Below are 24,900 nucleotides of genomic sequence, written 5' to 3'. Positions count from 1 at the left end.
TTCTTGCATTTTGGTTTTGCTTTTGTTTTGTTGTTTTTGTTTGTGTTTTTTTGTACATTTTATTTTGTCGCACTTGTAGTGGAAGTGAGACTTTTTAAATGTACATGGTCTCCTTTTTAACTCGTTCATTTGCTTCATTTACCACTGTGCCATTTAGTCATCATATTGCTTATTTGCTTTGAAACAGCATTGATCGTGCCATGTATTTTAACAAAAACAACCTGGTGTGTACCTTAACAGTCTTTTAACCAGTTAATAACAAAACTGTATTATAGTGAGCAGTAGTCTACCACTCGACGAGTACATGTACCTCAGTTCAACCACCAAAGCCATATACCCCGCGACAACCCCTGTTGTGGATGGTACTGCACTGACAAAAAGAAATAAACAACTAGCAGCAATACAATACATGAAAATGGTATTTATTTACTGAAGGGAACTGACTCGAGTCAGTCATATGTGTCATCCTTTTACATTTCTTTTCGGTTCGACTCCAGTTTGAAAACAAATGAAACCACCTAGGAAGAATTTGGAGGAGGTCGAACACTAGTACAGAGCATGTTTCACTTGCTTTCTATACGTTGTTGTTTATGGTGCTTAGAAACACAAACAGGTAATTTGCCGCCCATTAGGATGGCGTAAATTTTTCTCACTTTTTTCCCTGACTTTTCACTTGTCATGGCCGATGAATTCTCTGGCTGTAAAGCCCGAGAAAACCCCAGAAATCAGATGACGAATTACTACAAAAAAGAAACTTTAAGAACTTCTTGTATGCGCCAAATATTAAGACTATCAAGAAATCTATTTAATTATTTACAATATTTCAGTTGTTCAAAGCAATGTTTTGCTGCATTTCTTCACAACTGAAAACAAAAACGTTTCCATTCTAGCACGGTTACCACTGGAAAAAAAATAACAATACCTTATATCTTTCTTTCTTGTTAGCCTCAGCAAATTGCTGTCTCGTAAACAACGATACAAGACATTTACTTTGATGCAAACATTAGAAACTCTTTAGTGAACCAACGGCATGGCAAAGTTGATTGGGAAAGGCCCCCTATTGATTCTAGTCGGCCTTGAAAAGTAACCTTACAGTCAAGTCTTCAGGTCCAGCAAAAACAAAGCAGATGCAACAACAGCAGTGCATGAACGTCGAATGAAGTTTTGGCTTTGCTAAGCACTCAGCCTGAGATCAAGAAACCCGTGCAACGACTCGCTCAACCAGAACAAGTCATGCAGCGATTTCTGTTTAATCCTTTGCGCCAGATATCAACGTGTGTATTTTCCTCACAGGTCTCCATAATTTACGGTACTAGGTCAGAAAAATGTTGACTTTAGTGATCATTGCCTTCAGTCTCATGACCTGTGAGGTGGTTAAGAGGTGATATTGTGGTAATCCGTTGTATATACAGGCGTTTATTCTTGATCGAATAATTGAATTGCATAAGAATGAATATTCCCATCATGATCTGATCACTCTTTCCAGGAAAGATTCATGAATTTCAATAATATCGAAATTATTGATTTTGTTCAATGAACTCTGTGGATTAATTTTTTTTCCAACTGCTTTGATTCCCATGTCGGGAGGAAGGCACTCTCACTAAGATTGCAATAAACATATTTCACTAAATGAAAAAAACAAAACAAAAACAAAAAAAACAACTTGTTCATGAAATGCTTTATGTTAGGCTGTTGTGATTTCGACTGCCTCTGGGGCTGGATGACTTTCACCCGGCGGTTGATCAGTTACGGTCACAGGTCTACCAACAATAGTCATAGTCGCAAGCCGTGCCCGGTGATAAACCAGGAGCATGTTTAATCCCAGTAACCTGAAATGAGAACAAAATCGGTGACAGTGAGGATCGAAATGCACCAATAACCTACCAATCACAGCCGTCCATCGTGATATAAATGGTGCCGCGTTACCAGTCGACCTCATCGCCTGATGAAGGCTAGCAGTAAGCAGTCGAAATGTTGCGATTTACATCTCAAAGTGACTACATCGTGAGACAAACGTTATTCCCCTTGTTGTTATTAAAATCGGTGACTTTTGGAAATGAGGTATATTAAACGAACCGACCGACCGAGTGACGGGCTGGCTCTCTAACCGATACTTGGGAGCAACGACGGACAAAACAAACAGTCCGAATGGCGGGCATGAGGATGGAGCGACTGGCAAACCCTCCAACTTGATGTTTGACTGACTGAACAAGAAGTGGAATGAGAAATGGGCGTCCTATCAACTAATCAGTTGACCTGCCAACTGTGTGAATCACTGACTTAATGGCAGTGACTACCACCGTGATCTCACTGACTGGCGTACTAGCTGGCTGCTTTTCTTTCCAAAAGAACGACTAAAGGCTGACTGACAAGGTGCATAATCGGACAAAGAGAGCGCTACTGAGTGCTACTGTCATATTCCGACCACATCCACAAGGACGGGCAGAAGATGGTCGACTGCGAAGATGTAACTCACCTGAGACAAACGTACTCAAGCACAACGGCAAGTCCTATCACCAGAATCTTACAAGCAGGTGGTATGCTGGTTAAACACACCAAATAAACACCGATCGGAGCTCCAATCATCATGGATAGGATTAGAGTGGTCTGAATCCACTGTCTAGGTAAAAAAACAATGATTCCTTCAAGTCGATATTTGACGAAAGCATGACAATGGACACCACTGCTTTACCATGTTACCTATGTTTGGTGCGAAAGGCGTTTTGCACGGCGGAAGGCCAAACGGTATGGTCACGTGTCAGTTCCTCGTTTAAGTGCATGAGCAAAACTGTAGCCCGTTTGACTAAGTTAGACCTAGTTTAAGAGCAGCTAAAAGAGGTTCAACACTGTATAAACGTCGTTTACATAATTGCCCACGTGTGAATACGTGCACATAGGGCTTCAATTAAGTGTCGAACGCTTTGCGTTTGCTATGATTTGCTTCACTACGCTCTTTGATTGCACAGTTAGTAAAGTTGTGCCACTTTCTCAACTAATGAGAAGCAAACCCAATATCGTGGCGTGTTTTCCCGCGCTCGGCGCCGATTACACGTATTTACTTCGAATTCTGATTGGTTCATTGTGCTGTTTGCATCTGTTATGATTGGCCAGAGTAATTACCTTTGGTTTTACAATATTCAATAGGCCATTTCCCAGTTGCTTTGAGCATCGTTAAGAAAACAAGACTAAGTGCAAATTTTTTCATGTGAAAATTAGCTGAAAAGCACTCTATTTCTCCTTCTTCTCATGAACAGTGTAAACAAACACAGGCAAATCTGAGTAGCGCAGAGCCAAACAAAAATTGAATGACAAACGACTTACCTTACAGTAAGGCCACTTGGTAGCCATGTTCTTCCTGTTGCTAATTTGTACTGCAATAAATTGAAATTGCCTATGTCAATTCAACGTAGCCCTCTCTTTCCTAAAACTTTCAATTATATTGCTGTGGAAACGTCCGCAATTTTCAATTATAGGGGGGGGGGACCCTATCAAACAAAACAGACTGGAACCAAACGAGAACAAAACAGTCAAACCTGTATTGCATTGCTTCCCTTATTTACATTAGTACACTCCTGTCTTACAACCCGTCCTGATTAACTCAGTACTTAGTTTTTTTTTTATTTGGATTTTCTTTCATAGTTCTCATTTGACTTCATCAGTTCTTTTGTCTCTTCTTAATTATAGGAAGACGTTGTAACTTGGGACTCCATTCTGTCACTGTCCCATGCTACAGATTATTTCTTTATGATGTTATATGCTCGGCCCACTAGCACTTGTGCTATAAACACTGCCGAGGGTAAATAATTTATTTATTTATTTATTTATTTATTTATTTATTTATTTATTTATTTATTTATTTATTTATTTATTTATTTATTTATTTATTTATATACACCCTTCCCCTTCCTTTTCACTTGTCTTGCATCTGTTGTTATTGTCGTTGTTGTTGTTTTTGTTGTTTCTGTCGTTTTGTTACCTTCCGTGACGATTCAATACAAATACAATAACCGTGACCTTTACTTTGCGGCTTTTCATGGTCATCAATTGTGTTAAAGTTACTTCGTAACAGGACATGATATAAACATAATGGTAATTAAATGCTGTAATTTCTCTTCACAAATGAAAGAAAGGTGTACAACCCTTAATAGCCAATTAATCTTGTGTGGGTTTTCTCCTACGTCAACTTCCTCCTTCAATAAAATCTCCTTTAGCCAATCGAACCTTTGGGAAACGGTCAACCAGTATATCTGGCCCCTAAAGATTTAGGCGTACTTCGCGACAGCCATTGGCCACATAGACGGTATAAAGGGAAGTGTTTTCAGAGAGGACCCAATCTGACGCTTCTTAAATGGGGTCAACTTTCGAGACTTGCAGATACTCAAATCCTGAAAACCCAGGTGACCTGTAGCCTCCCAGGCAGTCGTTTTTAGGGGAATCGTATTACCTCCTCGGAGGAGGTAATACGAGTCCCGTAAAAACGACTGCGTGGGAGGCTAGGTGACCTGGAGTTCATGAATATTAACCAAGATACATCTTGGGCGGTGTGTGTGTGCCTATAATATTACAAGTGGCGTGATCACTGCATGATATCATGTCAGCACATGCCCGTTCGTGGATGGTCTGTCTGTTGTTTCATCGGGAACAAACCGGCTAGAGATAAACATTTCCACTTTACCAATGCGGAGAAATTCACAAACCAAATAAACCAGCTACAAAGACACGTTTGGCGAAGTTTGCAGCCGTGTGAAATCCACAAACCCCATTTCAGAGCTCAGTTCAAAGTCCTTTGCACCGATCTGGAGGTTTGTTCTCATATTAAGAAAATCTGTATTTAACTGTTTCTAATCAGCCGCTAGTTTTGACGCTTGCGATTCCTCGTAAAATTTTAATGCATTTTTTTTGTACATTTGTTAAATTAAGACACTGTTGATCTAATTTCTGGAGGCGTTACCGTGATTTCAATAACGTACGTTGGAAAGTGCCTCGGTTAAGTGATGAAACTTGTTTGTTATCTAGCATCAAGTTGGATCAGTGACCGGCTGAATGATCGAACACTGTTCCACATTCACAAAAGGAAAACGTCTTGTTTTTCATGGCCTGGCCTGTACGTCGACCACGATGTTGCAAATAAATGACGTGCAGTCGAACCTGTACAAGCGGTCACCCTGGGGGAATGGCTAAGTCACCGCTTAATACAGGTTACACAGAATACATCACTTACTTGGTTAAGAAAGTTCGTCAATAAAATGGTATGACAAAGGAGAGCATGGTATTGAAACGGACTAGTAAAACAGCTCATTAGAAATACCATTGCCTTGCACGCTATTTATTACCATATTTAAGTGGTTTCCTTTTACAAAGTGACCGTTTAAAACAGGTCAAGAAAATAGAAACAGCTCGCTGGGACTTAGTATAGGGTGACCGCGACCGCTTAATAGGGGTGACCGTTTAATACAGGCCAGGATTACTGTAATTAAGGGAAGAAATTGTCGGGACTTTGACAACTGACCGCTTAATAGAGGGTGACCGCTTAATATACAGGTTCGACTGTAGCTACGTTGTTTAGAACAGCGGATTTCCGAGAAAATTTACGAAACAAAGCAAGCTTAGATTAACAAGAGTCTCCCCCCCTTGCTGATTGACTCAGCGGTTGAAGAGTCCTACATGTATCTTGGGACCGTCTTGTATATTCTTTGCCCCATACTCGCCAAATGATAATTATATAAATCTTTCCCAAAAAGAACTCGTTTGAGTTTGAGAAATCCAGCATTGAAACTCATTAAATAATAATCAAGGTATATCCAAAGTAATCGAGTTTCCATTCGAGGCTGCAACGAAAAATTCGGCAAGGCGCATGTTCGGAAGCTTCCAGAAAATTCGACCGATTGGCACGAATCCCCTTAGTATTACCACCAAGCAATGTCGTAGAGTATAAATTGGTTCCATGCAAATTTTCATATCTCTGATGGTCTTACACTGAACAAACGAACGACAAAAAGGGATAATAATCATTCAACAGTTCCTCAATTTGTCCTTTCTGAATTTGAATCCCCAGCCGGCGGCGGGGGCAATAGTCTACCTTGCAGCACGGTGTGGGAGGCCTTAAGCAGCAATTACTACCAGTTACCTGTTTTTTGGAGATCGACTTTCATCTCACGACTCCGTCACCCATCGCTTATATTCCGGGCTTCCGGCAAGTCTAGCTTTTCCTTTCAGCCCTTCAGAGTCAAATCTGGAGAGCGAACTTTGAAGACATTGCAAGCTTCTAGTTAAATGTTTCCTTTTTTGTTTGTTTGATTGTTTGTTTATTTTGTTGTTGTTTTGTCTTTGTTCGTTTCTGTATAATCAAATGTTTACGGTTTTCTTATTGTACTCTAGAAGCGTAGTACCTGCTCTCCACACACTTTACACTTCTGGGAATTACCACGACTGTCTGCAGACGACTAAGGGAAGAGAAAACACAGTATCAAGGGTATGTTATAACGATATTAGGAACTAACTACTGCAAAAATGGAAATACTGAGCAATAAACAACGGCTAAATTACGGAGTAAAGTCGCCAAGGCATCACATGTTACTGTTTGTTACCTTTATATTGAAATTTTCCCTGCAATGTTTAGTCACATTGGGTCTATCTTTGTTGGCGCGCTTTCCAATTGTCCGGCCAAACCGGTCAGTTCGTAAACGGAATGTACCAATTTGAAGGATAAGTTTTATCCTAGTCCTTCGAATTTCTTCAAAATTGCGCGTACCAGTTTCGGAGTGATTTTTTATCAAGGTTTTGCAGCACCATCCCTTCAAATTTTATGATTCTTTTACTTCTACTTTTAACTTTTGTATATATATATATTTTTTCATTTCTTGTTTCTATGATTAGGTTTTTATTTGTTCTTGGTAATTTTTTAGAAGACCCTTCTGTAAACCACTCTTGTGATGTTGGCATCCTCCTTAAATTGACGCATGTGATTTACAGACTGGCCGGCCAGAATTTAGTGTAGCAGGATAGAGAGAGCTTTTTGTAACGAAAACACATTGAACCCCATGTCAAGATAACAAACGACAACATGTTATAAACTTGATTAATTTCCTACTGACTTTCGCTTTGAATTCATTTACCATTCAATTTCTCAGTTTTTCTTTTTTTTTTTTTTTTTTTAATTCAATAAACTCCCCACGTTTTAAAACATCACTAGTACTGAGCTTGGATGCCCTATGCTTGCCATTTTAGACAATTCAAATGAAAAATTAAGACCACCCCTGCCCCCATTTCAATGATGGAAAAATTTCGCGTTTTGCTTTGTGCGCGAATTTATCATTGGTTTTAAGGGGAGGGGGGGTTAATTTCTTTTCTTTTTTTTATTATTGTTCCTAGCAAACGCAACAACGAGGATTTCTGACGAATGTTTGGTTTTATCAGTGAACAGAGGACGAAGGGCTTACGTTCAAAACGCTAGCACTCGAATCTCTTTACGGTGGCCAATTTACCTTTAGTTACTGTATCTTATCTCTGTTGATGAAACCAAACATTCGATTCCACTCCACACCGACTCAGCACAACAGGTTCTTAAGAAACTTACCCCGTACGAGGATTACTACCCATTACAGTAACTACATTGGTGACCAAAAACGGGTTGACAAGAACAAATCACCTCGCAGAAAAGTTCCGTTTCCTCCACCCACACTAGACCAGGAAAATATCGTTTTCAAAAAGCCAGAAAAGACCACTTTGGAAAGCGTTTTCAAAAGGCGTCGTCTTTGGGAAGCAACAAGGTTGTTTTAACGTGGACCAAGGACCACAACAAAATAAATAATCAAAATTGAAAAATGTTACAGGAGGTTCCTGTTTAAACATCTCCAAATAAGTGTTGACAGCTCCTTGGGATGCTGTCTTACTGACATTTAAAGTTGGCATCTTGTACGACCTTTTAATACAAGCAAAGCTACCAATTCCTGCATAAATATTTTTTGAAACGACATTACGTATGCCAACAAGGAAACTCTTTTGCAAACCTTGTGGCAGGATAAAAATATAATTCCCCGACTTTTCACGGACTTGGAGGTATAATTAAGAATTTCTCTGACTTTTCTGACCTTGAAAACAACCTGCTTTTCCCTTACTTTTGCCTGTCCGTGACAAACCTGTTTACACAAGAGAACAGCGTTTTGGGCTCTAACGCGAACTTGGGAAACAGAAAAGCACTGACCTCAATAAGCCATCTCTTGAGACAATCATGGTGAACCGCGGCTACATCTCCTTTGCATAGACAGGGAAATATCATGGTGCCAGCATCAGTACGCTCACTATCGTAACACACCCAGCAGTCACGTTGAGGGGCATCTAAATCTTTCAACCAAAAGGAAAAAGCGTTAGTCCACAGGACTTTTCTACACGCTCTTCTTCTAGAGTTTGCTGTGCTCGACGCAGTAGACCTAGTTGTTGAGGCACAAAAATCATGTGCATGCAACAGTCTGCGGAAGCAAAACCAAACTCGAAAAGCGGCTTGGCAACGACTCCACGCATGTCATTGCGTTATACCTGCATGAAAAATGCGAAAACCACAGAACGAGCACGAAAACGGCAATGGGCCGGTTTCCAAGATAACCTCTTTCAGTCTCGTTTTACTACACCGGAAAATGAGGAATTACTTTTTTTTTTTTCCTACTTTTTTTTTTTATTTCAGAAATACTTGTACACCTGTCTAACTGACCAGATAAGTATCGCTTTTGAACTTACTAGCATTAAAAACCAAGACTGGTACAGCACTGCACCCTTGAAAATACACTCGAAAAATAAACGCGCCAGACTAATCAACTGAGGTTGCCTGGCGGTTGCCTAGCGGTTCAGCACTGCAACCTTTACATACACGGAAATAAACCCATCTCAGTAAGCATTTAAATATGCTCGGTTTGAGCTGCACTTAAAAGTAGATCGGAGAATTACGTCTGCTGAAGTGCAGAAATAAAACCATGACTTTTCCTTCCGAGCCTAGCGCTAATAAGGAAATGGGAGATCACACGAGGCAAAGAAACTGACTGAAGTGAAAAATTGAACTGTAGTTATATTGAGGCCACTCTTCAAGTTCGAAACTACAGAACTACTAGAAGCCGATACCTCTACACTCCACATGAAACAATCCCTAGATATTCCCTCTTACAAACGAAAAATATGATCGCAACCACAGCAGAGGGCCACTTGATAGTTTTCATTTGAATGGTCATACTTTTGAGTAAAGTACTGCGAGACAGCGTTTCATTGTAATTCACTTGAACGGTCACACAACGCGAACTCAAGTCAGAACACCTTCAGGGATATTACAACTTATAGTAACTGACATGAATGGAGGCTTCACTCGAATCAGCACAGGTGTAAGACGAGTACTGATGATGAGATCTGAACGTAAAAACTCATGTGCCTTACTCGCCTCTTTAAACACCTGCAACGATACCACATAAAAATCACGTCTGAAAAATCGAGCATACGAGACTTCTGCATAATTAACTTGTTCTTGTAAACAGTTGTGAATGTTATCGGAATAAAGGCGGAGAAAAACTATCCGACAAAGTTGACCTGTTCAACGAGGAAACTTACAGTAGTAAATTCTAACCCGTGAAATGACCAATTGTACGCCGACAGTACACGAGGTAAAGTCAACTTACTTACAGCAGTATTGAAACACTATCTGACACTCGGAATAGACTAAAATAAAACAAACGAGGTCGAATTTACCGAGGAAGCCAGGATGACGGCGACATTGAGCCCAGCCGAAGACGTTCAGACAACTGCTCCGCGCCATGGAGTGCAAAGAGTTGAAAACAGAAGCCAGCTAATTTGCTGTTGTGCTCGTACAGCCTTCTCGCTGATCGCTCTCCTTCACTGGTGCATTACGAAAATGTTATTTTGGGCTTTTGCGGAACTGACACTTGATCTAATAGTCAAAAAGAGTGATGTTATGACGTCAGTATAAATACACCGGTTCGACACGCAAGAATGACCGCGTGCAATGCAGAGCAAAAGCACAGCAAAAACAAATCGTTTAGCAATCTTCAGTTTCAATGTACTTACAACGTAGGCAAACGTTAGATCTGCTTTGAATGAAGGATACAGCGAAATGACGAAATTATAACCAAGAGAAACCATCGGGGACAAGGAAAACAGCTGGTAATTTGGTACCTTGACGATCTGTCTGTTTATTTTGGCCTAAATTGATTAGGACACAGATCATATCCAAGATTAGTTTTGTGTTAGGTAATTTAATGCGAGGATCAATCTTCAACTGTACAAGGTGTTCGAAAGTTTGAGGCTGTTTGAGGTACTGAACTCTGTCGTCTATGCTGTACAAGATTGTTCAAATGATCCTACTAAAAGTAGGAATATTTCAAATGGAGACGCTGGGACAAAGTTGTTAGGTGAAACTACTCGTCTCGTTCTTGATACGGTAGACGAAATGCTAAAAAGTGAACGCTGAAACAAAAGATATTGGGCACCGCACTTTCTTGTGCATCATTTGACAATACAGCTGTGTATCCACCAACACTGTCAAAGATCGTCCAAGTTTGTTCAGTCGAGTTTTACAAATTTTGGAGTCTGTGCACTGGACCCCCTGGGAGCTTAACAGATTAATTACTCCAACTTAGTCGAAACATGCAGAAAACGTTTTTGTTGTGTTAGACAAAATATCGAACAATATATCTATAGGATCTGGCGTGACCTATCATCCTCTTGTTGGATGCGTGTGGAACACAGTAGAGCCTCCCGCACGCGACCACCAAAATGCTATGAAATGATGATCGACTATGAGAGGTGGCCGCTTAACTACACGAGGTCTCAAATCTCGGGATTTTGAAGTTCGGTACTGTGGACAAGTGGTCACCTGAGACAGGTGGTCAGTTGTGACTACATGTAATTTACACGAACCGATTTACCGGGCCGATTTGGCCCAATTTGACAAAGAAAATGATTGAACGGACGGAAAATTGTTAAAGTCTGCGGCAGAGCTACAGACTATTTGAATTGCGCCGATTTTCACTCTGTGCTAAACCAACAGAAAAAGAGAATCGACGACAAATTATGTAAATTGGCCCATGCGATTGAACTTACTAATCGGGCCGATAGAACCGCGCAACCTGCATATCGGACGAGTGGACATGTTTGGGTTCCCAATCCGTGAAACTTGTCAGAACTCCGACAGTACTTATAGCAAGGAAGCTAAACACTTCTTAGTGAGCACCCAATGAGGAGCTCAGGAAGAACACAACTAAAAAGTAAGCTTGGTCAAAACTAGAGCTGTTATGGTGTCCAAAGCCAAGCTCGGCTAGATCCCAAACATGCTTAACGTGGGAACAATTGTTCAAAGCATTAAGTTCAATGCATCCTAGAAACTTCTGAAAGACGTGTGCCGGCGAACCTAGACTTTAAACAACCCTAAATCGCAGAACTGGCATGACGAATTTCATGACAAAACGTAACTAAAAGCACTTAGCGATACTTAAGCTACACTATTCAATAACAATAGCAATACTCAACTTCATGACACTTATCAACTTTGTTGACAAAATAAAACATCTCTTTCCACTCCCCACCGACACAGCACCACAGTTTCTTTAGAAACTAACCCCCCCCCCCCCCCCCCCCGTCGCACAGGAGGTTCGCACAGGAGGTTCTCCTGTTTTTATCTCACTGGACATGACATTGTTCCTATCCTCGTTTATCTTCTATGATCCTTTCTTCTGGTTCAGTTGATTTACATTTCCGCAACAATTTGAAGGGTTGTTGCAAATCGTCAGCACCCCAATTACAGATGACAACATACAGTAATTATCCCTTCGGTGTACGTGCAACAACTTACCCGTTTAATTAAGAGAATGGGAAACACTCCCATGCTGATTTCATTTCTTACCTCCAGTAGGTTCATTAGACGGGATGGCATTGTAACAATTATACCGATGTGCGCTATCCACCAAACGCCTCCTTTCCTATGAAGACAACAACAGAACAAAACGAAGGGAAAATGTCTTCAAGACAAAAAGATTTCGAAGCAAGGTTAGACTCCCGGAGGAAGGACTCTCACATGAAAGGGCGGGGATGTTCGTTGGAAATTTGGAATTAAACCCCTAAAGGAGACCAATCTGGGGGTGGCCGAAGCTTTTTTTTTTTTTACCCCTAAAAGAGACCATTATAAAACACAGACAAATACATATTTTTATATTTCTTCGCGTGAAACCCTAAACGAGACCTTCACGGCTAAATATAATGGCGTTTTGCCTAGAAGACCCTAAGTGAGACCAAAATCGGAAATTTACCCCCCTAAGCAAGACGACAAACATCCATGCCCTTTCATATGAGAGTCCCCCCCCCCTCCCCCCACTGTTAGACTACGTCAGTTGGGCTCAGTACTGTAAGACCTTAGTCACAAACTCCTTAGTGCTTTCAGACGAGGTTAATGGATCGCCAATAGCTTTCAAAAACGGTTACATTACACTCAAATTGTCCAAATCGTGGTAAAATGCTACGCCTTACACTGTACCTTTTTCGGAGTATTATAAAATTTTACCAAAACGGTTATTTTCCAGTGTAAAGCTACGAACAACGTTTTACTATCCAAAATTCTAACACTACCTATGTATACCCGAGGATGAAGAACAAAAAGAATTGGAACGAAAAATAAAATGAAAGTGAAAATGACAAAAAATAATTATTATGAATGAAAACGAAATGGCATGGGCGGCCACTTTATGAGCTCGCTTTCTGTGAATTGGCAAGTTATGACCGAGTTAAAAATTGACTACTTAGTTACTGATTGAACGTGTCACAAGATATCGATAACACTGAAAAACGAACCTACCTCATCCCTCTGATGCACTAGAAGTCGCTTGGGGTTCAAGATCCACAGTTCGCTTGGACTGCAGGAAAAAGGAACAAAAAAATTGAGCATAACATGACAGACGCCAGGGTAACACAGGTGACAATGTTCAGCTTTCATTCTAGAGGCCACTGATACACGTATACCAACTAATGTGCAAAACACAAGATGAAGAATCCTTAATAATGTTTCATTTTATGCTGAATTATGAGCTTACACAACGGATTTGTTGCTTTGAACCTCGGTACAAAAGCGAGGTTCAGTGCAAAGATTTCCTTGTGAAAATTTGTTTTCTTTGCATTTGATTAAAACTATGCACAAAGCCCCACTTTCATAAGTTCAAAGTTTCATAAGTTTAAAGCAAAATTGGAATTGGCCTATTAATACTATACTCAACACCATTATAAAGAATCGTTCATATATTTGTATCCATTTGCAACAGAACATAGTCAACAGAAAACATTGGATACAGAAACAGCTGTCACAAAGTAACAAAAAATGACCGTACATTGTACATACTGTAACATCGAATTTATGCAAGATTGTAAGATAAATTGTGGCACGAATTAACAGCGATTTGCAACTGGTGTCTACTAAGACTCTTGTCACTGCATGTGCAGATTTTAGATTGAAATTACTACAGATGGTTGACAAAGGCCATTTTTTGTTATTGTTAGTTTTTGTTTCTTTTTTTTTTTTTTCTTTTTTCTGAAAACTCCCACCTTTTCCAGTTCCAGAGACAGCAGGTAAACCAGAGAGCCACGCCCAGTTCAAGCAGTCTAAACATGACCTCCATAACATTCCTACCCTCTATAGGCAATCTACCAAACAAAACAACAGCTCAACAATCAGTAAATACAGCACTACAAGCTATAGACAGCTTGCGTTACAAGGCACAGGTTGCGTTACAAGCTAAAGACATCTTGACTGCGAGCTTGCGTTACAAGCTATAGACAGCTTGTCTTCTGATAAAGCAAGTCCTGTTCAGCCTAAAAGAAATTAATGCTATTCAAATTTTCCTTCATGATCATTTTATAATTTCAAACACTTATTAAAGTCTGTTTTTGGCCAAAAAAAACTACTCCCACTGCTACTCTTAACAAGCAACTGAGAACATTATTTTGAATTGCACATGGTACAACACTTTGCCAAATTATAAATGACATTATTTAAACAAATAATCTCTTCTAATAATAGCATTAATCCTTTAACAAAAATTAATTTCACACGTGTAGAAAACGTTTCCATTAACACTGAAACTTCTTCAAGGTCAAATATTTATTGTTTGTTGTTTAGATACTGACCCATGAGCTTTTCAGTGTTAATATTTACTTTTAACTACATCTTCAACTAGTACAATGATAGGCGTTCTATTATTATTATTTTTTTTTCAACAGTTCCATGAACGTTTTCCTTCAATATACTGTACATAGACACAAGACAGTACTGTAATGAGGGTGACAAGACAAAAATAACTATATCACACTACACTGTAATTGAGAAGGGAATGGTCAAATCTGTGCCAACCTATCTTTCCATTTTTGTCCCATGATATCACCAAGAAGAAAAAGTGAGGTCAGAAGCTGCAAGGTAAAACACAAAGTCATATTAAACAAGACATCGCTTAACACAAGGGGCATCTGGCATCAGGTAGATGTCATTCAAAAACATTGATAGGGCCATAGGTTATAAACCAAAATTCACCGGAGGCGACCCAGCATTGACAAAACAAACTTATACACACATGACTAACATCTTAACTTACACTGAATTCCATATTTCACTACTTGTAGATAGCTACATGTACAGTTGTAGTGATTTTAATCACTCCAAGAAACTGGTAATGGAGTGTGACTCTCAGGCAGTCTCAGTCCACATTCTCCCTCCCTTGTTAAGCTGCAGGCTTTTTTTTGTTTGTTTGTTTGTTTGTTTGTTTGTTTTTTGCCGTTGTTGTTTTTTTAATATTGTTTATTTCTTCTAGTATTCAACTGCATGTATGTCTAACAAACCTGCAGGGATGCCTGGGATAGAAGGCCAAACCTTGACAAGGTAGCCTGCGTGGTATCAACATTTGAAGACTGTGAATCCCCACTAATAAATGCACCACGGACCTGAAAAAGACAGCCAGAATAACAATAATTATTATATAAACACCAATGAAATACCAGGTGAGCTTTTGCACAAAAATCATGATATCTTCACAAGTGAAAATAACATGTCATCTTCACACATGAAAAGATCACTGTTGCTATTGTAATTGTTACATAATAAATTGCGCCTTTTGCAATAATTTGGTATTTCATGGGTGTTTATATAATGAACAGAACATTACATAATTTCATGACCACTTGGAGATACCAAATTTCTCTTCTCGTGTTGAAAAATATTTCACTTGTTCGCAACGCTCACTCGTGAAATACTTTTCAACACTGATCAAAGAGAAATTTCGACATCTCTTCGCGGTCATGCAACATCCTCTAGATTTATTATATAAACAAAGGATCATTAAAACATTGACTCAACTTAAACTTACACAAACACCTCTCTTAACACTCATTTACTGTATTAACCCAAAAGTGATTGGCAGCTATTTTCGCCTTACATTCTCACTTCTTGATCAAACACAGAGGTGACGAGAAAAAAGAAAATGATCACAAAGAGGAAATTACTTGATTTTTAAGCGTATTTTCCCAACTAGTAAAATAAGAAATAGAATGGGGAACAGTAATAACAATGTGTGGCTTATAAAGGGGTGGCAAATGGTAAATTGGAGACTTTGCATGATGTGCAAGGAAAGTAGATGCTCATTTAAGACAGATTTGCAAAACATTTGAGACATGTTAGATCCCAAAAATTTGGCTCTAATAATATATAATTATGTAGAATTGGAACTATAATTTTGAGTTGATACCTTGTAAAATAGCTCCACTCCATAGATAAGAAAAAGCATGAGAACCAGAAACATCAGAGCAACAAAAAAGCCAATAAAAATATTGGATAAGTAAACCTTCAAAAGAAGAAAATAAGTTTTAAAAGTGAGTAACACACACTTTTTTTTTCTTTTCTTCCTAGGATCTAATATATCCAGTGTAATGTGGTTTGTTTGCATTACTGTTTGAACTCAAGGATGAAATGTTTTACTGTAAAATCTGGCATAGAGTACATACAGGCATTAACTCTGCAGTTACTGTAGTGGACAGGTATGACTTGTGTACTTTTATGTCTAGCTAATTATAATTATTTCAATTTTCTACAGGTATAATTTAAATAAATTATAGAAAAAAACCAAATACAGGAGAAGTTAATTAAGTTTATAATTAAGTTTATATTTATTCAATAGTTATTGCTTTCTACTGATAAATGGTATGGAAAGCAGGTATTAAAGTAAAAGGAAACAATCATGTCATATCTTAGAACTGTAAACATATCATTTTTCTTATACTAAAATTAATATTTTTTTTAATATGTTAATAACATGTTAAGTGATAGATGAATTTTTCAGTCAGTGAATACAGTATGCCAGTGTCACTGACTCAAAATTTCCTAGGCTAGTTATTCAACAGGCTGTTAAAACATACATGTAACATCACATTTGTTTCACAACATGTTTAGTGCTTATTAATGATGATGATCTTAATAACGATGGTGGTGATGATGATGACGATGACAATGACAATGATGATGATGATGATGATGATGATGATGATGATTAATTACTGATTTTGGAGTCCTAGGTATAATACAGGATTATATTGAAAAATTCACCATCTGCATCATCCCCATCAACATCACCAATAATCATTGGTCATCACTATCACGTTCATTAATTGCATTTCCAGAATAAACATGAATCAATACCTCCCCATGCCAACAGAATGTCATCTAAAATTCCAAGGGGGAAGGGGGTCCCAAAAGCTGGCAAATGAATACATGTAAGGGATATAAAGCACAGGGTTTCAATCCAAATAAAAAACCTGTTGTGGGGGTATACATGTAAATTATATTATTTGCTGAAACAGTTCACAATAAAAAAAATGTAACATTTTGGTTAATAATTAATTTTGATAATTATCTTGAAATTTGGAAACTCTCTGATGACTTCCATTCCTACCAGGCAATAAAAAAAGAACAGAACCATGAGAGTGGAGGTTTTGTCAAGTTCTAATTTTTCGAAAAAGCTACACAAATAAATTATGTTTTCACAGTGAAATAAGAATAATTATGCATTGTAATTTGCAGGAAAACCCTACCTTTGTGTGTTCATCTGTAACTTCAGTTGTAATTAGGTGCACCACAAAGACAACATACATAAAAACATTGAATATGATAAACCCTAGCGTAGATTTACTGAGGAAGCATGGCCTATCCAGTCGTAAACCAGCTACATGAAATGTCTGCAATAAAACAAAACAAAATTTAATTAACATTGCAAAACTCTTCTTTTCTGGAATAAACAATTCCCATTAATGCAAGTAACATTATTTTAATTCCATAAATGCCTGGTCAGTTTAATTCCTTTTCTGAATTATTCTTGACTGATTTCGTATGATTGGAGGGACAGATTTTATGTACAGTTGTCTAGCAAAATGATGCATGTAATTTGAATTATTGCAGATACAGAGTAAGCGTACTTTCAAAGTTTAGAGACTCCAATCTGACAGATTAATAAAGTACATAACAACAAATAAAAAAAAATTGAAAAGTTGTTCAGGGACAAGTTACAGGAATAATAATTGTTGCATTAAGTGACTAACAATTCATATAGAACATATCTTGGAGTTTTTTTTTTTTTTTTTTGTTGCCACAATCGTTGGAAGAAGTAGAAATCGGTTCTACTCTGTGCAATGGTGACTGTAACATAATCATTGCAAGATCAGTTCATTTCAGGATTGAATAGGCAATGTTTTGTGCAACTTATGTGTTGTGTGGTGATGCAAGTTGTAAGAACAGTTGCATAGTATAACAGCTGCATACAGTGTAATTTGTAACAGTACTTAATTCAAAGAAGAACCCATTAATACTACTGTACATTGTATACTGTACTTTGTACATGTCCAATCATTCAAACAAGAGAAAGTAACAGAGATCGACTAAATAATTACTATTAATAAATTAACCTCTTACTAACCGAGTTTGAGGTCTGTACTGTACGTTACGGACCGAGTTTTTTCCCATTGATTTTATGGCCCAAGCATGAAGCATGCAGGCCATAAATCAACGGGAAAAATAGAGGATAGTTACATAACTTACTGTACGAACCAAGAAAACAAGGTTAGTAAGATATTTATTATATCTCTGAGGTTAATCGGGTGCACAGGAAAGTAAACTTTCAAATTTAGCAGGCTGTACAGTGAAATACGGCCGCAAAATTGACCAATCACACCGCGCATACTAACTGAGAGATATAATAATACAATATACACTGTACAGCTTCCAAATACAGTGTTGGTATGGATGTCATGTCTACACCAACATATGCGTGTATTTTGCTACTGTATGTTACATGTATGTACACAATTTAGCCCTGCTTAGCTATTTGACTGGGACCAGAGGAACTAGACTAGTCTGTAATTAGAGAATTAATTTTATGGAAAATCATTTCAGATGTGTGGCAGACAAGGCACCCACTAGAACAAAATTTCAGGCAACAATACATGATTGTATAATTATTAAGCCCTGAATTTTTATTAATGCATTGCATTCCAAAGAAAGGCATCCCAAAGATACCGGCCATGATAGAAATCAAAAGTATTTTTTTACTGATCTGTGGACTCACCTCAGCCCAGAAGCAAATGATTAACGAGAAGCCAGAAATAATAACTGGGTAATATGCATTGAACAGATTCACTCCCAAGCTGTCTGGCAAATACCTCTGAAGAAGAAACATATACTGTATGTAGTATTATAGACCTTTTTCATAAATGGCGGCCGATTTATTATTCTTTTCAATATATGTTAATTAGCCCTACTAACCTCATTTTAGAGTAAAAATTCTTTTGAATTTTGCACATGCTGACGAGGCTAGTAAGGCCAATTTTCATGAAAACAAAAGAATAATTTATCAGCCGCCATCTATGAAAAAGGTCTATATTTTAGTCTACAAATGAAAAATACTCACTCAGGAAAAAGAAAATGTAAATGACTAATTTGTTTACCCCTGAAGCAACAAAGAGCTTTCTAGGAACTCATTTAAAGTTGACCATGAATTCCAGGTCAAATTGGAATTTGGAAATGTTTCTGGAGGGAGGAAAAACCAGAGAAACCAGAGACAAACCCTCAGAGCAGGGGGCAAGAACTAACATGTAACAAACTCAACCCACATACATGTACATGGCATCAACTCTTGGAATCAACTCACTGCGGCACTGGGAGTCATTACTCTACACAAATTACCATGATTAAGACAATACCACATTACGATATAACTCTTCAACATGAATGAACTTCAAGTAGCTCACCTGGATAGAATAATATACACCTCTCGTACCACAAGCAATAACCATGCATAAGTAAAGGGTCTTCTGCACTGTCAGTCGGCAAGCTTTGGCTAAGCTAGGCCTCTTTAATTTGTGAAATTCTGACCTTACACAAAGAACCTGACAGACAAAACAACACACTCTGACTTGAATATTAGCATAATGATTATTATTTTGCTTAATCTGAAGGTTTGGTTGCTACATGTATATTCAACAAATGGGTTACAACTTGTCGATTTAGGCCCAAATCAGAATTTGTGCCCTTTTCCTTGACCTACATTGTACCATCCCTTCAATAATTGATGTTTAGTAAGAAATGTAAATTAGCAATTATTGCTAATTTACAAATTCTTACTAAACGTCATGTTTGATACACTCTGATGCCTGCATGTAATTTAAAAGTTTTTGAATTACCATTGAAGACTGGGGCACATTATGCAGGAATTGATTGAAAAAAGGAACTCACTTCTGGAAATAATCATTATTTTGTATTGCGCTCTCTCTTACCACCATCTCTGCACCTGACTGTTGAATATTAAAATGAAAATTAACCCAATCCAACATACCAGTTGAGCAAAAGATACAGCACAGACAAAGAAGAACACTGCACTAAAACCAGCAAAATATCCCACATTTGTGTCACTGCAAGCACCTCCACTGTACTTGACCTACAGAGATAAAATAAATTTACAGGTATTCATTACCCTCAGTATATCACACACTTAGAAGAAATCAAGACTAAGCAAAACTTCCATATCCAACCTCCCCCCCCCCCCCCCCCATCCAAAGAAGGGATTGGAAATTACAGGAAGGGGGGAAGGGGTCCTCAAAGGTAAAAAAAAAAATAATAAAGGAAAGTATTGAAGCTAAATGGACATTTCCAGAAAGGGTCGGTCTTAGAGAAAATCCCCTTCCTTGTGGGGTAGAGGTTGGTGAAATAGCTGGGATATTTTACGGAACTGCACCTGGCAGAGTTTTAAAAAATAGTTGTATTGTACATGGTAGCCATTTATTTGAAAGAAAGCAGACTGAGATATTATTAATTTCGTAAACCTGGTAAACAGAGTGAAATTAATTGCCATTATTTTAAACCATTAACCTACATTGTAACACTAAAATTTTTAGTTATATTTCTTTGTCATGCTTTTTGTTTCTACAATAGGAGGAAAAGAGATGGCATGGCTCTCATTCTGGAAATCGGCTAAGACAGATGAACAAAGGATCATCCACTAAAAGATTTTGTTATCCAACTTGTACATGGAATGCAAAGCTTCACAGCATTACTCTATCACAACATTGAAATAAGATGGAAAAGCTCAACTGTTGGACTGGACAAAAAGATAGCAACAAAACTTTTGCCATTTCTAAAGGCCTGTATAAACCGTTTCAACATTTGACCACATTCATTCAACAAAAATTGAACAGATGTTGGGAAATGTTGAACGGCCCGTTAGACTGGCTTCAACACCATTCAACATTTTTGTGAACAAAGGAAATGTTTAGATGTTGAATGAAAGTTTAAACCAATTTAAATTAGATTCAACACACTTTCAACACTTCTTACAACAATGTTGAACAACCTGTTCAAACGCCCCTAACATTTGGTTCAACAGTGTAATGAACGCATGTTGAAGCAAATGTCGAACCCATTTAAATTCAGGCCTTACGACTACAAGCCAATCAGTCCTCGTGAAAAGAACCAATTGTCTACTTTTCGCACGTCTTAAAAGGGAAGTATCACACAATTTTGCTGTCATTTCAAAATCCAAAAATGTTTGTCTGTCAACAGAAACAAAGAAATAATTGTCAAGTTTGTTATAAATTATCCCCCCAGTACAATAGAACTGACGATTAGTGCCTCCGGCCAGAGATAGAGTAGGCCGGTATGGATTGAAACTTGAAAAAATTAATGTAAGGCTTATGTTTCTCAAGTTCTCGCATTTTTGTGTCCAAAATGCACTTAGAACAGATCACGAACAGATTCCTTTCAAGAATCGAGTTGATTTCTTTCCTCTTGTCGCGATTGTCATATTTCTAGAATTATTTGGCAGCTGATTGAAGGTCTTTTGAAACTTCCCCTTTAAATTCACAAGCCTTTCACATGGGAAATTTCACACAACATTTTTGTACGGGAAAATACAAATAATCAATGCTGAAACCTTGTGAAAAAACAATATCCTATTGAAAGCAATATTTGAAGATAACCAACTTTTCACATGACAATACTTAAAAACTGTTTTTCAAAATATGGTTCATTACTGTACTACATGTGTCTCCGAATAAAGCACAAAAACTGCAGTAAAAACTCACAGGGGACAATTAATGCACAAAACGTGAAAACTATTGTCAGCAAAATGTAAAGAAGGCCAGGGGTAACTTTACTTTACAACTGGCGCTAAAACACCTTCCGTTTCTGCGGTTGGGTACTGTATATTCAATCAAGAATGTAAACCACAAATGACAGGTACACATACTAAATGAAGTGCTTGATTGGTGATATTTGAAGAGGAATGGCCTTGGGTCAGCATGCAAGCAGAATGCTTTTTCCCTCGGTAGCCACAAAAGAAACCTCAAGCCCGATGTTGAAATCAGTACAATGTGTTTTATTTTTTATAATTAGTTTAATATTATTTTCCACGTTAATTATCCTTTCATGGTCGAGGTGAAAAAAAATTCTACCAAAAGTTGGAAATTAGAGGGCAGATTCTAACTCTATATCAAAATAACAAGACAAAATTATAAGCAAGTTACAAGTAAGCTTCAGTCATGCAGTCTTGAGTAATTCCAAACACTCAGTTTAATTTTTGCAACGTGAACAGAAACGACGACAAAATGGGAAATTTTCAAATTGTTCTTAGTTTTGGTCAATAACAACTGGACAAAGGTTCAAGATTACGTCAAAACACGCCATCGTTAAACGGAAAAAGTCTTCAAAGTCCTCAGCTCATGTGCGTCACAAGACAGCTCAACTAACTGAATCTTACATGCATAATTACGAAGTCTCAAAGTTTGCGACATCAGTACGTGCTCAACTCTCAACCAGTACTGAATTCCCAACAGCAAAATATAAAGGCAAATATAAATGAATCCATTAAACAAGCGAAAATACCTGCAATGTGCAAGTCAAACGACATAAATAACATTGTTACCTCGCAAACGCAAGAGCCTTTAACACAGGAACCATGGCCGTTGCAATCGCTTGGGCAATCGTTGGAGCTTCCATCGTTCATTTTTAGTAGAAAAAAACTCATGTTGTCGAATTAGGTTGTTGGGCATTCAGTCGAGAAATCTGCTACCGACATAGCCTGACTTCAAAGAGGTTTCAGGACAACGCTCGGAACTCGAAACTTAAACGCGGATAAAAATCCGACTTCCACTTACAACACTCTCAGGTCACTTTGCGAGATTATTTATGTCATGTTCCCGGGAAGACTGGGAACTGGGGGATGGAGGGAGGTGAGGTTAAGGGACTCGACATGAGAATGAGGCGGGAACCTGGGAAAAAGGAGTTGCAAGGGTAAAGGAGAGAGCCCTCTATTTTACTTGGGAAGAGGCCTTTAAACGGAATTTTTTTCGAAGAGCGCTCCAGACAAAAACCGCTGGTGCCATGACTGACAAAGTCTACATAATCAGTCACGCACATCTGAAAAGCCCCGTACGAAGTTGATGTTAAAGGCTTTTGTTCTTGGGCCATCGTAGCTTAATCAGAACTAGTAAAATACAAACAGCGGTGATAATATAATTTGACGTTTCGTATGCTAGTCAACATACATTTTCAAAAGTGACCGTTAAAATTTTTTTAACAACTATTTATATGATAGTGATAAGGGGTCTGAAAACGAGATTAAGAAAAACAATCTTAACAATGAATCTATAAAAGCTCAGTACAGCTAATTCATAAAGCATCAGCTTCTCACTGCTGACGTTAACATTAAAAGCTGGCTTCAGTTCTTGTAAACAAAGTTTCTTTGATGTTACAGTGATAATCATTTTGTTCATCTAAAAACTTTGTTTATCCAAAAGCTTTTAATGTCAACGTCAGCGGTACGACTGATTCTAACCTGCAATCATACCCTCCCTCCCTCCCTCCCTCCCTCCCTCCCTACATCTCATCCCGGGGACTCTCGCACTGCCACACTTTCGTGCCCCCAGAAAAAAAAAAGAACGCCTGATCGCAGGTTAGACTGACTCAACATAACAGAGTCACAGAGTCACAGTCACACCCGGCAGTCACCGAGTCAGTAGCTAGGTTTGGTTACCCTGTTTTTGTTGTGTAATGTTAGGTGAGTTTCTGTACGCCGCGAAAGATTTAGCAAAGTGTCAATGTTGCAAGTGCGCCCAGTAGAAGAAAACGACACTATGCCCTAGAATCCATTAATGAACCCCAACGCGGCCTTAGAATTGCATGATTCGTGTGCCACTTTTAACAGCACTGATATCTTTTCACTTATATCTTTTTATTTCTTTTCAGCGAAGTATCATCAACCAAAACTAAACCGAGTGGCGGGAGTACATGTATTTCAGTGCGACCTTTGCTGACTCTGTTCAGAAAGTACATAGCGCCGGTGGAGTTGCTGCGATCTTCACTTCTGTAAAATAGAGCACATCAGGGTGGTTTTCTAAACAATAAACATGCCGGAAATACGTAGCCGCATGGGCTGCTTCAGGTCTCTTCATTTGTAAATGCCAAGAGCGTGGTGCACATTTGCAGGTTCAGCTTCCTTTAAGAGTTTCTTTTAAAAATATTGGTTTGTTTTTGTGTAACACTTGACATCTGGAGCCCGTGAATATTTCCAAACATCACATATTGGGCCCTAAAACTAATCAGACTGACTGAACACAGCCATTCAATGTTTTCGATCCCAGATTTCTTTCCTACTCTGCTCTAAAATAATATAGTTATTCCGGTCAATAGGCCATTTTACAGTCCTGTACTAAGTGACCTGGCCTTGGATTGTAAGCGAGGCTGGGGGTGACCTTGTTTTGATACAAACCTCACTGCTTTTCCTATGTAGATCATGCTGACTTATGCTATTTGCATTTACACATCAAAAGCAGTGAGGTCTGTATCAAAACAGGGTCACCCTCAGCCTCGCTTCCAATACAAGACCAGGGCACTAAGCACACAACTGTAAAAGAGCCTATTAGCATATGAAACATGCGCAAAAAATTTGCATACCATTTCGATGTCGCAGGAAAAAGTAGTGCAAATCAAACTTTACAGCTCCTTTATCTTCTTAAATGAAGCGGTCGATCAGTAAAATGGAGAAAAACGTGTGACTTTGTTCCTTCCGTGTTGTTTTGAATGTTCGTTTTTAGCAGCGACGGCTCAAATCAATAAGCCTCTGCCAGTGTGACACTAAACAACTGTAACTCGATATTCACTTCGCCGATGTGGGTAACGCGCACGTGATCCTGGCCAGGCATTTCGGTATGGAATCCTGCGCGTACAGGGAGTTTTTAGAAACTGTAAATGTGAAAATTACTGCTTGTGGGCCAATCTACAACTACCCTGGTGATGAAAACCTAAAAGACTGTACAATAGATGCGAGCCGCCCTAGCCCA

General features: G+C 38.4%; 1 protein-coding gene and 1 long non-coding RNA gene across 3 annotated transcripts; one reads left to right on the top strand and one right to left on the bottom strand.

Moving 5' to 3' along the window:
* Positions 1 to 401: 401 nt before the first annotated feature.
* On the bottom strand, positions 402 to 22,750 carry LOC146488088 (uncharacterized). The gene is made up of 16 exons (XM_085121201.1): positions 22,485 to 22,750; positions 19,902 to 20,003; positions 19,318 to 19,455; positions 18,636 to 18,731; positions 17,110 to 17,253; positions 15,771 to 15,866; positions 14,869 to 14,970; positions 14,387 to 14,442; positions 13,582 to 13,680; positions 12,842 to 12,899; positions 11,897 to 11,972; positions 8,204 to 8,343; positions 6,390 to 6,443; positions 3,322 to 3,371; positions 2,477 to 2,620; positions 402 to 1,829 (listed from the first exon to the last, which is right to left on the bottom strand). Exons 1-16 carry the CDS (start codon positions 22,584 to 22,586, stop codon positions 1,685 to 1,687), a joined length of 1,602 nt encoding a protein of 533 aa, XP_084977327.1. The 5' UTR covers positions 22,587 to 22,750; the 3' UTR covers positions 402 to 1,684.
* Positions 6,361 to 22,477, top strand: LOC146488089 (uncharacterized). Of its 2 annotated transcripts, XR_014866870.1 has the most exons (5): positions 6,361 to 6,472; positions 14,841 to 14,908; positions 15,932 to 16,059; positions 20,498 to 21,189; positions 22,090 to 22,477. It is a non-coding gene; the product is annotated as an uncharacterized LOC146488089 (long non-coding RNA). The 2 variants fall into 2 exon arrangements; XR_014866867.1 differs by lacking the exons at positions 6,361 to 6,472; positions 22,090 to 22,477 and adding an exon at positions 11,914 to 12,039 and having other exon boundaries at positions 20,498 to 21,524.
* Positions 22,751 to 24,900: the final 2,150 nt, after the last annotated feature.

Source organism: Pavona decussata, unplaced genomic scaffold (assembly GCF_977016875.1).
Source record: "Pavona decussata unplaced genomic scaffold, jaPavDecu1.1 SCAFFOLD_11, whole genome shotgun sequence".
Lineage (NCBI taxonomy): Eukaryota > Metazoa > Cnidaria > Anthozoa > Scleractinia > Agariciidae > Pavona > Pavona decussata.
The sequence above is the reverse complement of the archived record's forward strand: the minus strand, read 5'-3'. Positions and strand labels throughout refer to the sequence as shown.